This window comes from Corvus moneduloides, chromosome 5 (genome assembly GCF_009650955.1).
Source record: "Corvus moneduloides isolate bCorMon1 chromosome 5, bCorMon1.pri, whole genome shotgun sequence".
Classification (NCBI taxonomy): Eukaryota; Metazoa; Chordata; class Aves; order Passeriformes; family Corvidae; genus Corvus; species Corvus moneduloides.
Genome location: NC_045480.1, coordinates 69,658,586 through 69,683,361, shown reverse-complemented (window position 1 = coordinate 69,683,361; position 24,776 = coordinate 69,658,586). Strand labels below are relative to the sequence as shown.

Genomic DNA, 24,776 nt, shown 5'->3' with positions numbered 1-24,776 from the left:
TCATATATGCAGCCTGTAGCCTCTTACTATTGAAGGAGGCTTTGAGAACAAGAAGGGTAACAGGAAAGTACATTTACTGTAAAGCATGTGGAAATAATCACCTACACGAGTTGGCTTTTATCCATTGTTCCTTCCTTCAGGTTCCCTCACTGTCATGACATTTCATAGATGCATGTAAGAATGACCAAGACTCAGACCTTTTGTTCTACCATTCTGCTACCTATGAAAATCAAGGCTACAAGTAGCCAAAAAGTTAAAGCTATCAAATTATTCTGTGGATGAAATTCTATCTGCGTATGCTCTAGAGATCCAGGAGGATTTATGAGCCCATTTCCCACACGTATCAATAGAAAATTACTTTGGCCATTTTTTCTTGTGGTAGCAGACCAGATTAGTTTGTATCTTAAAACATCCTTCCCCTCTCCTGCTCTAAGAGTTTGTCATGGCATCCTACAAATGCCACCTCTGTTGCCACAACTGTTTGAAAGTAAAATAAAAAATTTCAAAACATCATTTTTCCTGTCCTTTCCACTCCACGAGTTTTTCCTGCTAATTACAGTTACTTTATTAAATATCAGATCCTCCACAGCCTTTCAGTTTCTTTGGAGAGTGAAGGCCAATTATGCTGGTGCTTGAATAATATGAAATAACACCCCAGGCTTACTAAGCCATGGCAGTAATTCAGGGACTGCAGGTCAGAAATCTCTGTACATCAAATAATACTGCACAGATAAAAAACCTGTTCCACTAAACTCCCCATTTGTAAATGCATGAGCTGAACAAAAACGTATTTTCTCATTTCCCATAACTGTGACTAGGAAGAGTGGATGTTGTCTATGCTCAGACTGCAGCAGCTAAATGCTTAACATTAATAGAAATGTCACGTGTATAAACCCAGCTTCTATTTCCAATGAAGTATTTTGTTCACTGTTCTCTCATTTCATAGAGGACACAAGATTACATTAAAGGATTCTGAAAATATAACAAAAAATTCCGTTGTCTGACTCATGCTTTAGGTCAAGGAAATCTGATAAAGCAATCTGGAAAAGGGACAAAAAAAAAAATTAAGGAAGTGATTCAAGAGAGAATGGGAGAATTTGAGCACAACCACGGCCTGCATGAGATTACTTGGAACAACAGCACCATCCCCTGCCCACACGGCAAATGGCACAGGCCTGGAGAAAATGACACTCCTGTCCCATTCAGGAAACAGGAATTCAACTCACTCCATCAACACCCAGAGGAACTGGAGCTAAACTACAGGCACTAGAAAAGGAAACAAGGCTTTCCACTTAACTCTTTTTGGTAAATAGAGCAACACTTCTTGAAGGCACAGCTAAAAAAAGCCTTGTGTGGTTTATCTGCAGCTACTCCATGAGGTTTCAATGTTTCTGCAGATGCTTTGTTGAACAGGGGCAAAATAAGCACATGATAAAAGCTTTTCTGAGACAAAGAGATGAAGCCTTTTCATTTTCAAGTCAGAAATGCAATGTCAAGATGAACTACAGATACTGGACAGGTGAGTTACAGAATTTACAGAATTCTATTACCTACAAAGTGCTGTTTAGTCACACTCCACGTACCTATTCCAGGCAAGCTATCAAGTGGCATTTCCAGAAGACACCAGAAATACCCACAGAACACAAAAGCTGTGACCCACCACTCCTCACTGTAATGACTCACCAGTTCTCCAACTCCTAGATATATTCTACACTAAACCAAAAAGAAGAGTTATTGCTTAGGCTTTTCATGCATAACCTTGCTTTGTTCATAAATTACTGCTTCCAGCATGAATTTGAGTAATTGGATGCCCAGAGCAATTCCAACTGTCAGGGAGTTGAAATGGGAAAAAGAAACAATATGAATAGCACTTACCATGAATCTAAATCAAGCAAAATCATAACTTGATATGCTTCAATATCAAAATTGAGAGAAATCATGTAAAGAAGCTAGTAATCTTTTTTCCCCCCCATCAGTACAATGCTGCAAAGAAATTCATTATGATGAAGACTATCATACTTCTATTAGTAAAATAGGACCCCCTAAAACACTTTCCTGTGGGGGGAAGAGAAACAAAGCAAGAGGGACCGTAGCTCTTCAGTGAAAACCAACAATATTGTACTTACTGAAGGTTGCTTTAAAACATATTCTTCACAGGTAAAGAGGGCTGATTTTAGTGCTCATGCTCAGATCTTTGCAGACTGACTTTGCAAAGAGATTGATAGGATTTCTAAGCACTTCTGAATTGAAAATGAACAGAACACAAACTTTCATGACTCAAAATCAGAAGGAGGAGAGAAAAAACCAAACACACTAATGATTAACTACTGCCACAGATGAAGTTATTAAATTCATTGGCAGCTGCAATTTAAAGCTCTCTTAGGAATGCACTGTACTGAAGATTCCGAATTTTGTATTTCTAAAGGGATGTCACACAGTAAATACTAGAAACATTGCAATTCTATGAACTTCTTAAAGTAAGAAAAGTTCTCAGACTTTGTTTTCTCTGTTCAATTACTTCAGTAGGGAAATTCAAACTCTTCTGCCCATTTGCATCTTAAAACTTTCTGTAGATGACTGATACTATACTGACCCCTAACAACTCCTGGTCAGAGTCATTACTTACAAATTCTGGCACTAATTTAGATCATTCCATTTCAGTCATAAACATCAGGCTTGTGACAAGGGTCAGACTCTACTGGAATAGCTTCACATGTCAACCAAAAATCTACCAAAGAACTGAAAACAGATCATGAAAATCAGATGGTACTTTCCTAAGAATTCTAAAGAAACTGAAGGAAGCTGAAAAATTAAATATGGTGTCTAATCTCTAAAGCAGTAGAAAGCAGTGCCTTAAAGATTTTTGTACATGATTTTGCCTTGGCAAATATTAAATCGCTTATAAAGATAAAAACCAAAACCAGAAAAAGCCCCCGAAACCTCCTGTTATCCCAAGATATTTCCAGGCCAGTGGTCATGCCAAGTTTGCAGTGTATGCAGCTGGCCATGTCATTCCAGGACGAGTAGCTGTAAATGAACAGTCCTTGCTAACACATTTATAAAAGCTCCACAAAAAGCAAAACTGACAAACCATTTCAGGAAAAGGAAGAAAACAAAATATGAACACAATATAGTTTTTTCTTCTGCATATTTTACACTGAAAACAAAACACTCAGCAGCTAGAGATCATGACAGTACTAATTCAGAATGATAATGAAAAAATTAAAATGTCACATTTATTCAATATGAAAGTTTTAAAGCTTGTAATAACCTGTGAAGAATCAGTTCCAGGAGGACTGTTAAAATGTGCAGTTTCTGCAGCTGATGTATGTGACTGACTGATAAGCCAAGTTCAGAACCATGGTGTTCAGACCTTACAAGGCATGGAAGAGAAGCCTCTTTATTCTCCTTCACACACATCAATTTAATTTTCAGAGCTAGTCATAAATACTGAATTAAAGCAGAGAATTTAAGGCAGCCCATGAAACAGGCTGGTGCTTCTCTCACCCTGTGCTCTGCTCCCTCCTAACCTGAGGGGAGGGATGCTGCAACCATCTTCTTTTCTCCCAAGATCCCTGAAGAACAGATCCCTGTCTTTCCATCTCTTCTTCACCTGCTTCCACCTCAGACATCCTTGACCGGCCCTAGAGTGCAGCATGTCTCTGCTCTACTTTGGCCCTGCACAGCAACTCTCCTTCCTTCCTTGCCCCAGGCTTTAGAGGAGAAGAAAAAGACAAAGCAGCACAAAATGAAAATGCAATGCCCAGCAAGCACCAATACTTTGGTTTTCCAACTATACTGAACAGCAGCATCACCACAACACCCATATCCTAGGCTAGACATGAAGATGGAGAGCTGCAAAACACCATAGATACTTAAACACTTCAATAATGGGAGGAAATACAGACCAACAGTCGGAGGCAGTGGAATCATATCAAAGGGAAAATCGATTAAAACCCATTGAATTAGATTAAAAACCATGTACAACTGTGATGAGAGGGGAAAAAATTTATTGGTCCTTTAGATTTCCAATGATTGCTTGTAATATGTTCAGCAAGTTCATTAAAATATTACATACAAAGGATTTGTTTGCTTGCCATGTTAGAACTAGCTTAACATTCAGTGGAAATGTAAGGAATAAAAGCAAAAAAGGATAATCTTCAATTTATTGTGAAATACATGATTATATTTTCCTATTTCAGCAAAACACCTGTAAAGAACTGGGTTCTGTGCTCAGCACCCACCTTCCACGAAGGTGACTCTCTCAGACCACAGAAGGCACTTGAAATTCCTGGAATTTGGGATGTCAGAAGAGGAGGGATAACAACGCGCTCATTTTTACTAAGTGCAATCCTAGTATAAATTCAAGCAGCCACAAAGCATTAAAGCATAAGACCTCAGGCAGACATGCTAATGAAGGGCTGCAAAGCTGGAGTACAACAAACGCTGTGCGTCCCTTCCCCATCAGTCATCGTCTCCACCACAGAGGAGCAGCAGCGCTTTCCTGTAGTCCCCAGACGTGTCTTTCTGTTAACACAGCAGAGCAGCAAAGTGAGTCACCAGAGCAGCTGCCAGGGAGGGCCCCAGCACATTACTCGTTCATCCCACCCACAGGAAATCCACTCGGATGACTCGCCACTCAGGAATGATGCAAGGAAATTCTCTGCCTCTTCTATGAGAGTTATATTTACACAGACAGACTGCCAGAGACAAAAAACCTCCAAAAGCTTTACTAGAAAACAGAGCTGCCCGTTGCACATTTGATGCATTTGTCTGCAAGGGGAAAGTCCAAAGGAGAAGCCCAAAGCAACACCAAAAGCAACACCCTATAAATGCGCAAAGTGCACCTGCCACTGCCTAGAAAGGTGCCGGCCCTGCTCCCTGTAATCAGCGGGAAGCTTTGATACAAAATCCATAGATCAGTTGTACGGGCCTGACAGGCAGTGCCAAAAAGCAACTCCACCCAGCCTAGTTAAGGGAGCATAACGTCAGGAATGACAATAGAAAATCATAAAAAGTAGCATTTCAAAATAAAACAAGAAAAAAAAAATCCAAGAAAAAAAAAAAAGCCTTTTGGCTTAACTTTGCAGCAACAGCTGTCTCTGGATTCCTTGCTGGCTCCTTCCCATCCACTCAAAAGAAATTATGACTCAGACTGGTTCCACAGTGAAATTCTTTCCACTTGGAAATGCTGCAAAGGGTTCCTCACCATAACCCAAGATCTAAATTTCAACCTCATGATAATTCAGACTCCCAACCCCAGTTTTATTACTCTGGAGCCTGCACCCTCTCTGAAGCACCGGACAATAAGGAACCCAGACAAGAACAAGGAAATGATGCAGTAGCTTAAAATGGTGTATGAGTAATTGTAATTTCAGAAAACCACATCATCTCCCCTGGTGAACACTGGAAGGAAACCTTGAGCTTTGCTTAGGAAGTGTCCCCCACTTAAACAATGCAATGTCAAAACTGAAGACAAGCCACTATCCATCTCAGAGCACAGTGTCACATCCACTCTCTCCCAAAAAAATAAGCAGTGAAAACAGTGACATCTGTCACCCCTGTGTTCCCTGAGAACAGAACAGTATTTTACCTGAATCATTTGATACAACGATTTAGCAAAATTCTTTCTGAATTCTCGTCTAATATCCAACAGATCAATTTCACTTCTTGAAACCATGACTCTGATCAGGGTGTCATCATCAGTACCAGCCCCCTAAAAAGGAAAGATCAAATCACATTAAAATATGAGCTTATTCTGGACAGATGCTACAACAAAACATGAAATACAAACAACCATGGTAGAACATGAAAGCAACAAGTGGCAGCTCAAACCACTCCTGCATTACAGTTCAGCTCCAAACCAGAATATTCAGGACAGTATCACAAGACATTCACACTGAAACGTGGAGAACAGAGGGCTGACCATGCCTACTATCAGGTGCCATATGCTCAGACCTCTTATTTCCCATTTCATCTCAGGCTTCAACTGTGAATGCCCATATAAATTTAAAACAATCCAGTTCCAAGCTTACCCAGCAGTATAGCTGCTCATCACCACAATCAGAATCACATGTAAATCCCCCTTGAAGTGTACTCTGAGGCTGCAGAACTGTAGTCAGTTCTGGAACTGGGTACCTCAATCCTAGCAGTGACCAGTACAATGGAACATCATACAGCAAGACACAGGCAGAGCAACTCATTCCATGAACTCTCCAGCTGTTTATTATGAGGGCAAACTTCACAAACCTTTTCCAACCACACAAACATGCCCCACTCTGTCATCTTTAGTGCTTGAAACATTTCATGTTCCTCAGCAGACCAAGGCCCTGACCTCTGTGCCCAGACAAGGCAGACTCCACACAAGCTGAAGCCATACAAACTTTCACGTGCTGACCTGCGGATGCACCTCAGGGAAGGACTTGGCAGAGCCCCCACGATCATCTTCAGCCTAACGTCCAGGGTCACTCAATCCTTCTGGGTGCAATATTCTTGGATTACACCTAAAAATGCCCTAAAGCTGCTCCAAAGTTATGCCATGAGTCTGAGGGATAAAAGCCAAGCTCTGCTCCACCTAATCATGAAAGTAAACTCTGCTCAGTGCAGAACCTTTTCACGCCAAACTGATAAATTAGAAGTACAAACTCCTCTATCAAAATAATAATTGACAAAAAGCTTTCTTATCTGAAGTGTTTAATGATCTTTTATTTATATTCTAAAAAAAAAATTTGGGGATCTCACCAGCAGACATTGGTCAGGCTCCTCATAATAGAAGTGTATAAGAATCTAAAGCCTACAGGAGAATTGCATTCTTAAAAACATAAGAATTAATAAATAAGAAAAAAGTAATCCTACTCAGGCAGCTCAACCTACTGGTACAATATTTTGTTTTTTCACCTTAGCCTTATTCTACATTGTTATCTATAAAAGCAGTAAAGAACTTTTAAAAATTAAGCTATCATTTTGTGTTTCATCTCTAATTCTCAAGCTGTCACCTTGGAAGCTTTAGAATGCTGGCAACAAACATACTTCAGGGCTTTCCAGCAAGGGAAAGGAGGAACTCTTCAGGGAAGCTGATAACTTGCTTGAAAACAACAGACTACCTACCTCTGGTTTAATTAATATTACCCACTGGGAGTTAAAAACTACAGTTTTGCCTGCTTATCTGTTCCCATCCAAGAGAAGGTGAAGCCAACAGAAACATGGATGCACTGCATAATGCAATTCCCTTGCACAATTTTTTGCAGCTGTTAAAGCCTTTCCTTTTCTCTGCTGAGTTTCTTTCGCTTCTCAAAACAGGATGGATAGTAACCAAAATGTGTTTCAAAGCTACCTAATGCCCTTGGTCTGTGAATACTCACACCCAAATCAAACAGCACTAAAATTTGCACAATTTACAGTCCTTTCCTTCCTCAGTACATCCAGCACCTAAAGACACTGGAGTCTATGCAGCTGAAAGTGCCCAGTGGATCTTGCCAGACATGTTCCAGTGTAGCAACATCAAGTCAAAAAATAGCTGATGAGACTAAAAGACCTGTGTTCTGACAAACCTACAGAGAACTCCAAGGAAACCTTATGAATTGTTTACATCCTCTCCCAGACCTTCGTTCCCTGAACCTTTTGCAGATACTTAGTGATACAGTAACCTGTGAGCATTTACAGTGGCAGAAGAAACTAAGAACAAGCTAATGGAGAGGAATTGTAGCTGGAGGAGATGGAAACTGACACAAGGAAAACAATTACATACCTTCATGGAATAATACAGGGTCTCAGCAAAATAGGCAGGCACACTACGGATGCATTTCACTGAAAAAAGGCAAATGATTGAATTATTGACCGCTATTAAATACAGGGCAATCTTTGATTGCCAAGACAAGGTGTGTGTCACTGGGTCATTCTCTCCAGGGCTGTCACCTGGTCTGTTCCTCTGCTACAACTCTGTGGGTTCTGGGATTTAGAATGAACCGTTTACTTTGAATCGCAGAAAGACTTTATTAGTCGAACTCTAAAACAGTCCTGGATGAACAGCCAGGAATACAGGTGAAGGCAGAGTTCGGTCTCACCTCTGGCAGAGGTGCACGTGACCCAACAGAAGCAGTTCACCACCTCTTCTCTAGATATAAAAATAGATCCCAGGTGATTACCTTCCTAAAGGAACCCTGTTTTCATGCCAGTGTCTGTGACAACTGCAATCTAAGGAGGCCTGAGAGTAAGCAAAGGCAGCCAGTTCTAGATGTTAAGCCTTAATTACCCACTGCCAGAAGCAGCTTCTCCAAATCACCAGAGGTTTCCCGGTCAATGGTCTCTTCAATCTGGAAGCCAGAAATGGTCATGTACTTGTCAAACACTGCAAAACAAAGTATACTTGGTCAGTGAACAGCCCACATTCCTGCCAGTCCCCCCCTCAGTTCAGGACAATGCCACCTGTGTGTCATTATCCACAGTTCAGGTGCTACTGGCCACTCACTGTCCTATTCTGAACACCAATTTCCCATCAGATGCCCACTGTTCAACCCCTCCCTGCACCTGGAAGCAACAGCCCCATGCATTATTCCCAGTGGCCTAAACAGCTTGGTAAAAGAGACTTATGGATGGGCAAAGAGCAGGGGGAAAAGGGATTGTCTCTCTATTAGCAGCTCAAAGTATGCACCTGAAAATGGGCTGAGGTTTTCCAGGCTGGATTTCAGGCAGAAGCTTTTAGGCCCTCATTCACCACACTACCTACCCCTTCTCAAATGGGAAACACTGCGGGTTCCCAAGATGGTGATGAACTTTTCTTCATCTGTTCCCCATTTCAGCTCCCCAGCTCTGAACAAAACCTGTTATGAATTCAAGAGATGAAAACATCAGCATTTGTTTTGCATCCTGTTGAAAAGCTCTGCTTGTCTCACTCTAAGGAGCATTAAATTTACTAACAAGCTATAGCTGGAGGGAAAAAAACAAAATAAAATTGCCAAGTACTGAACTCATCTTAGAAATAAACGAAAAAAATCTGAAATTGAGTGTGACAGCATTTCCATGAGTAATGCATCTTTGGGCCCTGAAACTGACTGTGCGTAGTCCTTTTCATAAGCCTGGAGTTTTCTGAAGCTGTGATAATACAGCAAATAAAATCTATTCACAATACTGCCTTTTCTGCCCTTTTTTCCCTTCCCTTTTCCAAATCAGAGTAGCAAAACTTTGTTACATGACAGCTCTACAACAGCACAACCACGTCAGCTTGGCCCAGGAGGAAGTTTTCCAGGGAGGAGGGGAAGATGGATCTAGAAGCTCTCAGAAGCAGGATTTGTGGGCTGATAAATTCTTAGTTGTTTGAAACCAGATTTTAATCACTGTTTTAGCACATTCACAGCTTTTTCAGGCAAGTCTGTCCTTGACGCAGACAAAGACCTGGGTGCATTTTCAGCACCAGGAAAGCAAAGTACTTCAAAAAGTTGGAATGAGCAAGAGAAGGGAGAAAATGAGAAGGAAAAAGAAATTTGGAAAACAAAACAAGTTCTTTTTCCCGCCGGTCGGAAAACTTTGCCTTTTTCCAAATTGTGTGCTAAACACTCTAAGGAGAAAGGTTGTACATATTGTAGTATATATGCTCTTTTTAATATTAATGGTACAGAGTAAAAGAAGGTGCAGAGGAAAAAGCTATCAAGGAACTCACTGCAAGGATATTTAGTACAAATAATATATGCTAAGCCCTCCAAATGAATAGCAGCACTCTCCATCCAGTAGCAAATGAGAAGTCCCAGTACAACATTTAGAAATACCAGCAAAGAATTTATTTAGAGATACTAGAAGTTGTAAATAGCACTTTATACCAGCTTTAAGTTTTTACCTGCCCTGCCACTGGGCAATACATAAAATATACCTCAACTGCACAACTTTAAAAAAAATGATATTCACAAAATCTTTTCCAAAAAGTTTCCAAAAGAATGCCTTCAGGCATTCTCAGAAAAGTCTCACAATTGCTTTGAATTAATATTTAGTAATCATATACACAAAAAATTTTAAAATCACCACTGAGCAAAAAGTTTGCCTTCTAATGTATCAAGTCCTTTCCAGAATATCATATGACTTGAGAAAAACGTTAGGAAGCCAAAAATCCTCCTACATTTGCCCAGTCATGTACCTCAGTTCTGACCATCTGTACCAGGCAAGAGCAATTAGAAAATGACTGAATCTGTTGAATGGGAAGTCCATTGACTCAAGGTCCCAGCTCAAGCTAAATATATTGCAGCAAACCACAGAGACTACTTAGAAAACCAGGACCTTTTCAACAGCTGGGTTTGGTGCCTCCTCAATTTAGCTGCTCATTTAAACACAATTAAAGGGGCCAAAAGGAATCAATCTACCTACCAGGGTCTGTACTTCATGGGTTTCCTCAATTACACAGGCCCAGCTAAAAGCAAGACTGAAAATTTCATGGAACAGTCTAGTTCATGATTCAAATGTTTGCCCCTCTAATTTTCCAGCTGGAATTGTCCCAGGAAATTAACTTCAGCAGTAGAACAACAATACTTTCTAAATTTAAGTGACAAAGGATAGGCCTGTGCCAGTAAAATATATTCTGCCAGTCTGTCTCTCCATCTTGCTGTGCTATCAGGAGAATGTTTCCTTGATCTGATATTCCATGTTTACTCCATGTCACCTTGAACAATCCCTGTATTTCTTTAATCTCAACAGACAATTTATGAGAGAAACACCTTACGCAGAGTTATCTGAAATAACTAAGAAGAAACATGTATTAAATGAGTGGTAATCAAACTGCTGAAATTCTGACCATCATTACAGCAAAGCAAATGGCACCCAGCAAGAGACTGGCAAGGACACCAATTAACTGCTGGCATTCCCTTCCACCCAGAGCACAGGTCTAGGGAACAGTCATGGACAAGGGATTAAATTCAGAGAGAAGTCAGATATTAAGGAATGACCTGTTAACATCTGCATTTTCCAGCAGTGGGTCCCTCAGCACCACCAAGCCTCAGCAATAACACTCTCTCTCACTGTTTCATTCAGGCCCCTCAGTAAATAATAAACAAAACAAGACACACTTTACACAGAAATGTCCAAGTGCCAAAAACTTTGATCTCAGTGTTTCAAGTTTTGGCAATTCTTTTGTCCAGAACATACAAAAGTACATGAAAACATATTAAAAACCACAGAGAACCTGAACTATCACTCTTCCACATTTCAATTCTAGCCGTATACCATCTTTGTGACATAACTTGTAGAAGTGGCCCAAACCCCAAGTCGTTCACCCACCTGAGCATCCTGCTCAACAAGAGCCTCATCAACTCCAACATCAGGATCTCTGTTTGCCTAAAAAGAAATTCAGAAGTTGTTAAACTGAAGAATTGGAAGGTAAGTCCAAAAATACTTGTGTTATACTGAGCCTGTAAGTTACTGTGAGAAGTCGCCCCCTAATGCATCTTCTCCAAAACCACCTTGTTTTTCCCTTTTGCTTGCACGTGTCTGTATGAAATAAGTGTTCTCTTCCCATTTTGCCATCAAAACCCCATGCAGCAGCACCTGCTGCACCCACAGGCATCACAGAAGTTTTTTGCTTCAGTGGTATGGAAATGACTCAGAAGAGAGCCCAAGGCTCACCCTGCACATCAGCAGAAGTGACTCAGCTCCAGAGCCAATCCTGCCCAGCACCGGGCCCCATCCAGAAGCCAGCTTAGTAAGCAGAAAGTGTTAAGTGCACCTAGAAGTGAGGATCATCACACAACAGGACACTGACCTGCAGGAGCACCACCAGCAGCCTCTGGAAGTGGCCTGATGTCTCTCCTGTGATCTTATCCTCCAGGCTGGCTTCATACTCTGCAAAAGAGGAATGCCCACTCACCACCTTACAGGCTCCCTCGCTATTTGATGGGAAAGCAAGGAAAAGCAAACACTTCACTTGACTCACAATTTGTAAAATCATCTACCAGAAACATCTGTAACACTCAGGACATATTCTGCTCTCACTTATAACCTAACACTACTGTAAGAGAGATGAAAATACAGCACCTCACACCATGTCAGGAGCAGATTACTCAAAATATTTTGAGGTACAAGGTGACATGCATAGATTTAGCTCCTTAAGGACCTAAGGAGGATACAGACATGAAGTCATGCTAAAATATGGCAGTCTCAACTGTACAGAAACCATGAGCCCAGACATGTCTACTACTTATACATTTTGCCCTTGGAGACTCTGGTTTTGGGCTCAAAATTTGTTAAGACATGAGACTTTCTTGTGTGGCAAGAATCTGCATAGAAGTCAAAGACATTTGTTGAATAAAACACTGCTCTAAAAAACAACCCCACAATCACAGGGTAAAAGCACCAACTCCTGTAGACAGCCAAAAGCTGCACCTGCTTTAACACAAGTGCACTTAAACAGAACATAGAGCAAAAGGCAAAAAAAAAAAATCAGGTCTGGGTTTTTTATGTGATACTAGTTTTCTTGTTTCCAGTTACTAAAAATTGCCTTTCAGTCAAAGGAATGAAAATAATGGGTGGAAGAAAGAAATGCATTTGAAAGAATTCTTACTGTAAAGCACAGAACACCGTAACCTGCAGTCATAACCCTGAAATAAAAACTATTTAAGTTTCCAATGCAAATACTAGTTCCTTTCAATATGAAATCTTGCAACACAGCAGAAAAAACTCTCTCTTATTGGACACATCCATCAGTTCAGAGACAGACCTTACCTGAAAGATGAGCTAAAATCATATTAAGGGAACTGAACAGAGACCCTTATTTTATATAAAAAATTACCTTGCAGATAAACCTGTTTAATATTCTGCACTTCCGCAGGTGTTCTGGAGGCAAGAATTTCAGTCAACACTTTCTCATTGGTTCCTGCTCCCTGCAGGGGTGCAAGTATCAATCAGTTGATGGAATAACAAAAGGAAAACAAGAATTCTCTTTGATAATCAAAACCAAGCATAAACTTATACATTTGGACCAAATAAAAAATATTTTCTTCTTTCTGGTATACTGTGGGGGTTTTGATGAGAATTTCTTCCAGTTCTGTCTTGATTGTTTTCAAAACCAACTCAACAATTTATAAAAGCCCAGTGGTGCAGGCTTCAGATGGGCCCTTCCATGCCCAAGCACAGCCAGGTGTGCCTCAGTTCTTTGCTATTACAGCCAATGACATCAAGAGAAGTGAATGAAGAGAGGAAGTTTCCATCTTAGCTCTAATTCATAGTGTCTGTCACCAGCCAGGACACAGATAAACATAGAGCCACCCAGCACAGATCTGCACCCTGCTGTGAACTGTGCTGTTAAACAAACCCCATCTTCCACTGCAAACACACTTCACAGAATTGTTAACCCAGACAGTTTCAGGAATTCTGCTGTTCTTAATAACAGCAGGCACAATAGCCACTCTTTCACTTTCACAAGGATAAAACTTAAAAAGCCAAGCCAATATCTTGCTTCCACAAGTCTGAGCCTACTTTGTTTGCAGGAATAATCCATTGCTCTTTACACATACAAAGGAGTTGTTTCACAAATGCAACACTGAAATGCAATACTGAGCATTTTTTACTTTTATTTACAACTTTTCCTGTAAGGAAAACATTGAATACTAAACTCATACAAAGATATGCAACTGCACACAGAGCTATCCAGAATACAAGTCTGCCAGGTTACAGGCAATCATTTCCAAAATACAGATGGTTTAATGAACATCCCTACTCAACAAGGGAGGCAGGCACAGTTAAACTCACTCTGATCCAAGTAGCAGCAGTGAAAATTGATAGGACAGCCTTCAGCACAGAGTTAGTGCTCTTAGCTGAGTTATCTTGCACTGAAGTCCCTGCTATCACATCTGCTTTACTGTTATCCCCTTAGCTGAAGTGCAGCCAGTATTGACATACTGTGCAGACACATTTTCTGAAATTCTATGGTCTTGGGTTTAATACCTTTTTTAAGTGACTTAAACAAAACCACCCTTGTTTCACTATCTCTCCCTCCTACACCCATCTGTTCTGTCATTTCCCTGTCAGTCCTTGACTCCTAAATCAATAAGAGGAGCTTGGGAATACAATTTTTTTTATTCATCGACAAGGCCTTTATCAGTCTCTTTGTTAGGTACCATCTCCCCTTCCCCCAATGCACATAAAGACGTTACAGAAAACCTCCAGGAACGAAGTTTCTGTTGTCTGAGGGACTATTTGCTGGGTCACAGGTGCATGAGCACTTGCTGGCACAGTTGACTAAAGCCTACATATTAACCAGCTGCTCATCCAGGATCTTGGGAGTTTACACAGAAGTGTCATTCCATAAAGCACTACCTCACACTAGTCAAGTTCAATGTCCTCTACTTCAATCAATACTGTAAATAATCCAGGGACATCCAATTCCTGAAATTCCACGGGCTGATGATATCAGACAGGTGTGACAGAGGGGGGGAAAAAAAAGAGCACATGGAAGAGACGTTTCTACACATTCACATCGTAAATTGTTTGTTTACCTGGCCTGCCCAGAAAGGCACTAAATGCATTCACTAAAGAGAAATGTTAGAAGGGTAACACTGACAGGGCCATCAATTATTCCCTCTGCGTTGCTGAAGGCAGATTTTAGAACACATTCCATGCTACGAACAATACCAGCTCAATTTTGGTGGACACCAGTTTACATGAGCTTGTCAATTTTGGACTTGCACTGCAATCCATCAGGGGCACAACACTCTGTAGCTTAAACAGGAGTCAAGAAGAAACAAAGAGCACCAGACTTCCATTAAATCCTCTGAACTAATTTTCATACATCTGTGTAGCTATAACACCTAGGCTGCTCACAGCACAAAAATCCAGAGCCCACTGGAGTTCAGCACTGCACTTGGAACAGCAAAAAGAATGTGAAAGCAAATGCACATCTACTTGTATTTAACCCACAAGGAACAATTCTTATGCTGTGTAGGTTTCTAAACTGCCTCTGAATTAATAGGATGAAAAAGAAATCAGGCAAAACCATGGAATTGGCAGATGTTAGCACAACTTTGCTAATTTTTATTTTAAAGCCTACTTCTATTAGCATTCCCCTTGGCAACCAAAGTTCATTCCTAGGGAAAAAAAAAATTAACCAAAGAGCAGCAATCATTTAATGGAACACATTAATTCTCCCCTCCTCTTACCTTGATGGCATGCTTCAGTGCATGAGCATCAAAAATATACGCTGGTCTCATCAGAGACACCATCAAGGTTTCAAATTTGCCAGTAAGTTCTGATTTCAGGTCATCCACAAGATCCTAGTGCAGAACAAACAGTGCTGTAATCAACAAGGACTAACCATTTTACAGGGATGCACATGAGTCTGCAAGCTGAAAGACCCCAGAGACACAGCAAAAAAACCAAGGGATGCCTCTCTTTTTGTTTTAATTGGTACCTCAGCTGAAACAAATAAGGCAGAAGAAAAGGATAAACAGGCATTTGGAAAACCTGAAACTCATTGTGATTTTTTTTTTTAGGATAAGGTAGAGGAGAGTGGAAGACAAAAGCAAAAGTAGATCTTCTTGCAAGGAATGTTTTACAGGGAACATAGTGAATGTGCCTCGTAGTTTTGAGCAATCATTGTAAGCCAGAACGAGCTCATTTCCAGAAGTATTTTTTTTTCTTCTTCTTACCCTGCCAAATAAGGTTTTAAAGGCAGAAGCAATTTCTTGACGCTGAGCATTGTTTCTGGTGGTGAGGATATTCAGCACAGTTTCTTCATCAGTCCCTGAAGTTAGAAAGAACAAGGAGTTACAAACACACTCTGACAAACAAACTGCAGTGGCCCAAACGCAAAAGGCAGTGAAAGATGCTTTGACAACAACAGCCTACTGGCAAACAGCAGAAGCATTTAAAATAACAAATGTTACCATACCCCAAGCTGAGCCACCAAGTTTGGTGCAAAAACATTACTGGAGAACTTAACATGTTGTTTGTTCTCCATCAGTGCTCTGACCCAGACTCTGCTCCAAGCACCAGCTATAACATTAAGTCACAGTCTGTATTCCACAGAAAGGCCTTGCCTTTGGGCTCACCAACAAACTACCAACTCCCAGCAAAACTCAGTCCAGCAATCCCAGACACCCCAGAGGGCAGCAGCATGGAACTATTATCCATTTGATAGACAATAGCTTGCAAGGTAAGTCCTCCCAGCACAGCATCTTCCCAGCCCTACTGAATTTGCCCACAGGCTGAGGTGTATCACACATCCCTCCTTCCCTTCCTTCTGCTCCCTTCCACAGGTGGCTTCAGAGAAAGCAGCAAATCAGGGTTTGTTCTCCCAGGGAAGTTCCGGGGCAGAAAGCTACAGTGTGAGTTTACAGAACACTTCTTAGTCTGCATTCACGCTGTGTGCTCGTATTCCTTGTCCCAGTAACTGCACTGTGCTCACACACTTCCAGGCCAAGGGGGCTGTAGTGGATTTTCCACGCAGAGTTCCTATCATGCTGCTGTAATTCTCCACAGCTGTCCCTGTAAATCCACAGTTGAGCTGCTGTGCTGTAAAACTTCTGTGCCCCCAGAACAGAGTGTGGAGCATCCATTTCTTAATGGGGAATGTGAAAACCCCCTTTTTTTTTCCTCTTATGCTAACCCAAAAATAAACATCCTTGAGAGCTGCGCAGTCACAACCAGGACACGCCCAGACCAGTGCGGTCCTGGGGCTGTCATTCCGTGCCTTGTAGACACACGCCCTACTCTCATTTACTAAAACAAAAAAAATAGATCAGAAAGGATGTTTGCAAAGGAGGGGGAGCCCTTTCTTTCCTATAAAATAAAAATTATCCTTACCCAGTCCCTTCATGGCCTTACGAAGGGCTTCTGCATCAGCTCTGGCATCAAAAGGAGCGAAGGCTGTCACGGTGCCTCTCGTGTACTGGAGGAGGGAAAAAGCCATTAAATAGAATATTGCACTTTTCAGTTCTCCATAGAGGAGCTCAGGCTAAATTTGAATTCACAATCCAAAAGCTGAGAACATTTTTCTTGCAATTGTCTGGCTAAAGAGCAGTCTGTGGGTGTTTAAACACAGCTCACTCCAGAGGTACCACTATGTTTTTCTTTAGCAGTGCACCAGCTGAATTTGGGTATATTTATGTAACAGTTCTGCAAACTACTGTTATCTTCAACACTGGAACCTGAATGCAGGGAAATGACTTAAGAATTTATCATTTGCTGAAGTAATTTGAAAAATTGCACAAATCATGTATGCCAGACAAATGGCACAAAGACACACTTGGAAGTAAAAACTACTTCCCCTCAAGAAAACCCTACTGGAACTTTCAAGAAGTATCACACTGATTTTTTCCACCACCTTGCAAATGGTGAACTGAACTCTGCAACGGCTTTCAATTTTTCATCATGCTGCTTTTTTCACACAAGCAACTCCTTATACAAAAGTGATTCAGCCACATTAGCTTACAGCTGAAAAAAAAAAAAAAAACCACACTTCAAACATAAGGATAAAAGATCAGCTTGTCCAACCACAAAAATAATTCCACTAGGTTTCCATGGAACATGGCTCTTGAGGGAAATTCTCTTTGGATCAAACACAAAACTACATTCATCATCATGATGGAAAAGTTTTGCCTTTGTTTAAACAGGATAGTTCAAGAACTTATATGTGTTCAGCACAGCAGTTAATTCATGAACTACAGAAGTTGCCAAAAGGAGAAACAGCTGGGTTTGGGGAACAGGAAGGTGTTTCCAACAGCTGAAGAGGGGAAATTTCCTGTAAGCACTGCTGTAAAAATGTAGCAATCAGTACAGGCAGGGCATTTTTCCACTCTCAAGAAAGAGAATGACAGCAAGTGCCAAGACACCTACTGAGACTGGCACCAGTCTACTCCAGAGGCAGCACAGCCATCTGGCCTTCCCTGGAGTTTGGAATTTCAGCTTTGGTCTCCAGTCAATGCACTCAGAGACAGGTCAGCCAGAAGGGCAGGGAGAGAAGAGCAGTAACCAGAAACTGCTCTGGGGCACCCGTGTGCTCCTGCCAGCAGAGACTCCCCACGCCTCCCACTGCAGCAGCAGCAGCCAGGAGTCAGGCTCATTTCTCAAATATTCTGACAGATCAGAACACAAAGTATCACGATGTTTAATGGCAACAACAAATTTCTCTTTGGGGGATGATTTCCAATAGCCAGCATAACTCAGAGGTGTGACAATCCCACTGGAACACTCCGCTTTTCCCATTATAAGCAAGTTGTTTAGGTAGTACTTCAAATGTATTTATTGTCATCTTCCTAGCTAATTCCAAAAGCTACCACGAAAAAAATCTCAAGGATTTGGGACTCACTTCTACAAACTGAACTTAATTTGGTAAGATGGATAAAGACTGAAAAACCTTTCCCTCCTCCTCCCTTACTACCACTCCAACCAGAGTGCAGTTATTTATTTCCATATCATCTCAACATAATTAACGTTACAGAAGTACCACAATTCTCCTTTGGAAATGACCAATGTCAACAACTCTAAGAGGAAGCCAATATTGATCTTAAAGCTTTCTTTTGCTTTGCTTGTTATAAGCAAGTGGAATTCTCCTTCACAATTCCTAAGTCTTGTGACAACAGCCCAACATTCTTGTGTGGCTGTTACAAAGTATGTGTGAACACTAAATGCCAGATGAAATCTCTCTCTGCATCACCCTTCTCATTTTTGTTAACTGACAGGAATCCTTCATCACTCTTTTCCAAAGCACCGCATAGAAAGCCTGAACATGCACTAAGCTTGCTGAACAGTTCCTGAAAGATCTTCTGGTGCAGCTGAAGTCAAAAAGACTTTTCTTGATGTCTGAGCACTGTTTGCATTCCTGTGTGGCACACAGCACTCAGTGGATTTTGGCTCCCCACCTGCCACAGCCACCCTCCATCAGAACCCAAGCAGCACCTGCCTTTAGGAGCCACGTGTAGCCAGATGTGGCACTCCCAATAGTTGGCCCAGTACTGGGAAAGGGTCAAGCCATCCCCTAACTTGCACATCAGAACCCTACTCAACCTGACTGCTTTTTAGAGCACTGCAGTATGGCTTGACAATTGGGGTACAGCAGGGAATACTCAGACACATCATGTTTAACAACCACAAATCCATCTAAAACACTCCACTATCCACAAGTGCCCTTTTAGTTATTCCAGTTCAGATTTCTCATTTGTGAAATCAATGGTCAAGGGCAGAAAGTTCTGCAGGAGTAAGATACTCAGTCCATGGAGGGAAGAGCTGTCTCCTCCTTCCCAAACACGGCACATTTTGGCCACAAAGAGAGGGCAGCGCCTCTTCTGAACCACTATCACAGCTTGAACCAAACCTGCTGTCACAGCAAATCTGAAACAGGAGCTATGAACCAGACAAACTTCATTATCTACTCACCTCTATAAAAAGATATCTTATCTTTAGTATCACTAGAAACATTTCTTGCCGTTTAAGTAAGCAGATACACTATAACACTACAGCCTCCTAAGTCCTTTTTTCTTTGAATACTAAGCTTCCCATCCAGTAGCACCCAAAACACATCAATGAAAAAGACAAATAGTCTTTGATATAAATCCTTTTGTAATCTGGAGTGATCCTTTACTCAATTGCCACACCTTATCCTGAGCAGTAAAATATAAAGAGAAGTACAACACACAAAACCTCAACACAAAGTGTATCACAAGATTGTAACACCCCAAACCTACACACATTTTTTTTTTTTCTACGTTCTCCAATACAGCGATTGTTGTTAAGAGGTCATGTGTAGTGCAAATGAAATTTGTGATTACACACTAGAAATAAACAGCAGCTTTCATTTTCTCCAGACACATCCCAATGAGACCAATGAAGCTTCTAGAAACACAAAAATAGCATGAAAAGGAAAGGCAGAGGGGTAAAAAAAAAGAAAAAGACAAAAAAAAGACTTCAATGTAAGAGATAATACTGTTTTAGAATTTATTCCCCTTCTAATGAGGAAATTCACAGTTGCTGGTATTTTTGACCAATTCTATGCTAGCAAAGGTTTCCAGAAGAAGATAAAACCTCATCAGGTAAAATGTTTCTAACTAGCACCTCAAAGTGATCATCTCCCAAGAGACAATTTAGCTTCACAAATTAATACAGCCACATATCCTGGCAACAGTAACAATAGCCACTTAACAAGGTTCCTTTTCATTTTCCTCACCAAGCACACAAAACATTTTCCACCCACAAGGCCCTGTGTTTAGCCACTGTTAAATACAAAGCATTCCTATCAGCAAACAACAGACCATACTTGAACTGATTGAGACTCCTTCCCGGCTACCATGGCTCTGTACCACGTACAGCAACTTCTTGTCAGTCAGTTTCACAGATGAAGAGCCACCCCTGTTCTCTGCAGCAACAGAAGCAGTGTCTCAAAAATTTGCTGCTGGAAAACCCAGTATTTAGTGCAGAGCAGGTGCTATGAGACTTTTTCTTTAAGCAACCACTTGTTGACAAGATGACACAGGAAAACTGTAGCGTGGTAAGATTGGAAATGGAGAATATTTACCAGTAAAGAGAGAAGGTATGCTATTTCCAGCAGACAGAAGAGAGCCCAGAACGTCATGTGCTAGAATAAATGATAGACTGCTGTAAGACGTCTTACATAAGAACCATCTTGCAGATAAACACAAGACAGTGTTCACTGCTGACCTGAAAGCCTTCACGGCCATTGAAGGCCACACAAAGATGCAAGTTCAAACTGTGCTCTAAAACCAACATGACACACGAAATATGCAATTATTTCCTGCCACTCTCACCAAAATTTCAAGGGCAGTACAATGCTAATGACATTGAGTAGACGGATACCGGCAAAGAGCTGATGCAAATGCAGAACTACAAAGACATGTCTGCAAAACACCTCTCTAAGTTTGACAGCGCTTCAGATTGTCTGCCTAAACGGGAGGAGTAAGCTCAGGTCAGCAGACTATATTCACATCTGCCCCACTAAATTTAAACTCTTGAGAAAAACCATAATTACACAACATCTGTGGTGAACTCTGAGTCAGTACACCATGGAGATATCAAAGATAGGGAGGAGGGATGGAAAAGAAAAAAAAAAGGAAGAGAGGGGGTGGGAGAGAAGGAGAAGAGCAAGCAGCAGCCACATAGGAACCAACACCCATCCTCACAAGTAACCTCAACAGAGCCAGAGGGGGCTGCTCAGCCCAATTCTGAAGGTGTTTGTACTCTGGAATGTGAGACAATCCTCTGGAGCACTATGGAGCTGGCAATACTACTGCTGTGCTCCGAGCCACACGTGCACATTGGCAGAACAGGAACTCCAGATATAGCACAGAGTGGCCACACCTTCACCAGCAGCAACAATCCTTTCCTGGCAGGTTACAACTGGACACACAAAATACTCCGAAGTTTTATTCAGGGAAAAAAATTGGGAGTAGCAGACCAAAACAGATCAGTCCACAGCACTTGCTGCTTTCTCTCCAAAAAAGCTGCTGATTTCTGAACCAGCAAACACAGGGCAGCAGTTCCCAGCCTGTTCACTGAGCAGAAAGAGATGGTGCCCTGTGCATCTCTGCAGTAACAAAGACCACTACACACACAGCTGGGAGAGAAAGGGCAGCTTGTTAGGGCAGCAGTGCTCCCTCAAAGAAAGCAGATAAACACAGGCAGGGAGAGACCAGCCTGTGCAGCACACCACAGCATGCTGTAGTTTTCCTACAAAAATCAATGAACCTTTCTTTTCTGGACAGGGAACACACAAAATTCCTCAAGCCTTTGGGCAAAGGAAAAAAAAATATCTTCACAGAACTGGGCAAGGACAGGTACTTCAGTGACCAAGACTCCAACTATAACTTGCCTTCTTCAAAGGTTTTATTCTTCAGTGATGTACCTAGGCTAAATTGGACTCCAGTGCACTGTGCTGTGCCTTGGTGAACTCTGAAGCTTTAGTTGCACACAAGAAGCTTCTGTCAATTTCATGGGCATTTTCACCCTTACCGCCACTTCGTGATGCAACATTTAGAACAGATGCTTGTCATGAGAAGTAGAGTTTCTTCTTCAGCTTTGCTTTGTTTAATTTTTATAAAATGAGTTACAGGCTACAAAGCTTTAACACTCCCAATCTTTCATGGCTGCCTAACTGCACAGGCAAAGAATACTACTACTTACGTGGAAAGCAGCCCTCTGAATGTGGAAATTGGAGAACAAGGCCTACCTAATAAAACCCCTCATTGTTTCCATTACTTCAATCTACCACCATTCACCACCGTTAAAAAACCATCCCCAAGTGTCACCTTAGGCAGTAGAAAATTTACTACCTGAAGCCAAGAGTAACTGGTTTGCACTAGTGAAGAATGAAATATTCCTGTTAAGAAGTTAATTAAAGTTTGTCTCTGTAGAAGAGACAAGAATATTGTAAATTTTCACGCTTTTACTAAAATGAAGTTACCCTTAAACCTGTAAGCAATGGTACATATTCTGTAATGAAAGTCTTAGTGTCCAAGAATATCCCTCTGGCTAGGTGCCCTGCCCTGGCATGGGTAAGGGTTCCTGTTCTCCTAACATGCATCCTACAACCCAGGCCTTATGTTTAAAGAAGGGATTTTCCTTTGTCCCTCAAAGGAAAAACCCAAAACAAAACACAACTTCAAGAGTTTAGAGAAATACTATTAAAACCCTTTTTTCTTTAGAAGAAGTGCCCTTTCTTTATTTTAAAACTATATCCACACATAATATGAGTAAATATTCACAAGGGTATTAAAACACTACTAATCACTCCACTCATTAAGTGCAATTACACTCTGACCTTTGTGAAAGCCCTAATAGACCTTCATTGCTTTCACTTCCTACAGCGGTACAAACCCCATAAATAAGCCATTAAACTCCTATTTTACTTTTCAGAGGGTAAGCATTTGATGCAACTACAGAAACAAATGCTGGAGTCCTCCCCATTTTCCTTGCCTTCATCCAGGTTCAAACCGCAGCAACCAAAGGGCTGCAAAGGAAAAATCACCGAACGAAGAACTGCACGACAGCTCCACGGCTCCCAGAAAAATCCATGTTCGCTATGGGAAAACTGGGAACGGGCCCCGAGCCTCCAGTACGCACTGCCACGGTGCTGTTTTTTTTTTCTCCTTCCTTTCAGTGGAAGGAGTCTCCACCCATGCACAATATAAACACAGGGTACCGAAAACTTGGCCAAATTGGTAGAAACTGGGGAAAGAAAAAAAAAAAAAAAAAAAAAGTTGTGCCTGACGCGCCCCTCACATGATCCCCGTCCCCCTCCCGAACGCGTCCGCCCGGGCTTGGGAAGGGGTTGGTTTAAGGGAGCCCCAAAAGAAATTGGTGAGAAGTAAAAGTAAGGAGAGGAATAATACGAGGCTGTCCCGGGAGCGGCCGGGCAGGGGCCGCGTCCGCCCGAGGCCACCGCTCTCCTCACCTTCGCCATCTCTGGGATCCGCCGGGTGGGGCCGAGTCCGAGTCTGCAAAGAGAGATGCGACAGTGAGGGACAGCGAGGGACAGCGAGGAGCAGGAAGCGGCAGAGCCCGCCCGCGCCCCTCACCTCCCGCCGCGCTGCCCTGAGGCACCAGGAGCACCGAGCGAGGCACCGAGCGAGGCACCGAGAGAGGCAGGAGCGAGGAGGAAGGAGGTCCCGCTGCGGCGCCGCCGGCTCTTGCCTCACCCAGGGGCCGGGCCAGCCCCACCCCAGGCGGGCGGCGAGGCTCGGCCGCCTCCCGGGGCCGCCTGCAGGCCGGGCACTGCCGGCTGCGTCCCGGCTGTCTCCTCCGTCCCTGCGAGGATGCCCTGGAAGGGTGGCATTGGTGCTTCTTAGCAATCGTAAACCTTTTAAAAGAAAAACTACATTTGCCGAATAGACAGCCTCCAGCAGGTGCTCAAGTCCCCTTCCCCATGAAGTCTATATAAAATCAGTTCCCGTGTATCTGGAGGGGATCCTATCCCAGCGCTAAAGGGCAAGTCTGAACTGAATTCGGTAAAAAGCAGGCATTTCATTAGCTGACCTAGGTTGGCTTCCAAGTAAGCCAGGTGAGCACAACAAGCACAGTGCTGAACAGAATGTAAGGGCTATAAGTTCTGGACTATCAGAAATTACAAGCATTTCAGGCAATGACGCTTCTCACTTCACATCTTCCAGAAGGACCATTTCCCTGCCCCAGGAATAGAGAAGACATATCTAGTTTGGGAGAGCAAGGAGGATGCAATCTGCATGGCTCCTCAAGGAGCTGCTCCATCTAAGCTGCAGACAGACTCACTCCCTCAGCCACACAGCCTTGAGTCAGACAAAAGGAGGAAAAGTAATTGCAATGCGAATGGAATTCACTGTCTCTGCCAAAATAAAACATGAACATAATCCTGCTGTGTAAGAAACAGTCACTTCTGTCTGAAAGTAAGTCGCCTTTACCTCACAAACAGCAAGAGAAACATAGATCATGATGTAAATTTAAATATTTGGTCCAGCATTTCTTGTTGCCCCAGCAGTGCACATACAGTTCAGCAAAAACATGGGATCCACCCATCTGGCTTCCTCTGCAGGACCGAGGACCACACGATTTGCCAAAATGTCCTTATTTACTTATTAAAGCCTCATTTGAATGTAATCCATTGAAGCAGCATTCCACATATGCCCAAAGATGCATGAAGGGAATAAAGAGCTGCTCATAGCATGCATGTGGAAAAGCACATATGGATGAGATTTAGAATAATAATATTAAAGAAAACATTACAGATCACAAAATAGGGTTTTTTTTAAAAGAGCAGTTGATATTCAAATATCACTTATTTGAATATTACTTCAAGCACAATCTTGCTTAGACACATCCACCCC

General features: G+C 42.0%; 1 protein-coding gene across 3 annotated transcripts; it reads right to left on the bottom strand.

Annotated features, from left to right (window-relative positions):
• Positions 1-3,993: 3,993 nt before the first annotated feature.
• On the bottom strand, positions 3,994-23,631 carry ANXA5 (annexin A5). Of its 3 annotated transcripts, XM_032109060.1 has the most exons (14): positions 23,496-23,627; positions 23,372-23,414; positions 20,480-20,539; positions 16,774-16,858; positions 15,618-15,712; positions 15,129-15,242; positions 12,764-12,854; positions 11,738-11,817; positions 11,257-11,313; positions 8,726-8,819; positions 8,252-8,347; positions 7,748-7,806; positions 5,594-5,716; positions 3,994-4,527 (listed from the first exon to the last, which is right to left on the bottom strand). In XM_032109060.1, exons 2-14 carry the CDS (start codon positions 23,378-23,380, stop codon positions 4,465-4,467), a joined length of 1,026 nt encoding a protein of 341 aa, XP_031964951.1. In that variant the 5' UTR covers positions 23,381-23,414; positions 23,496-23,627; the 3' UTR covers positions 3,994-4,464. The 3 variants fall into 3 exon arrangements, with proteins under 3 accessions (XP_031964951.1, XP_031964952.1, XP_031964953.1); XM_032109061.1 differs by lacking the exon at positions 20,480-20,539 and having other exon boundaries at positions 23,496-23,625; XM_032109062.1 differs by lacking the exons at positions 3,994-4,527; positions 5,594-5,716; positions 7,748-7,806 and adding an exon at positions 7,954-8,106 and having other exon boundaries at positions 8,256-8,347; positions 23,496-23,631.
• Positions 23,632-24,776: the final 1,145 nt, after the last annotated feature.

Excerpts from the sequence above, each read along its gene's own strand:
- ANXA5 (XM_032109060.1), bottom strand. Across the intron at positions 15,243-15,617 it reads TTAAAACCTTATTTGGCAGG|GATCTTGTGGATGACCTGAA; the intron begins GTAAGAAGAAGA and ends GTTCTGCACTAG. Across the intron at positions 5,717-7,747 it reads CCCTGTATTATTCCATGAAG|GGGGCTGGTACTGATGATGA; the intron begins GTATGTAATTGT and ends TTTCCTTTTTAG.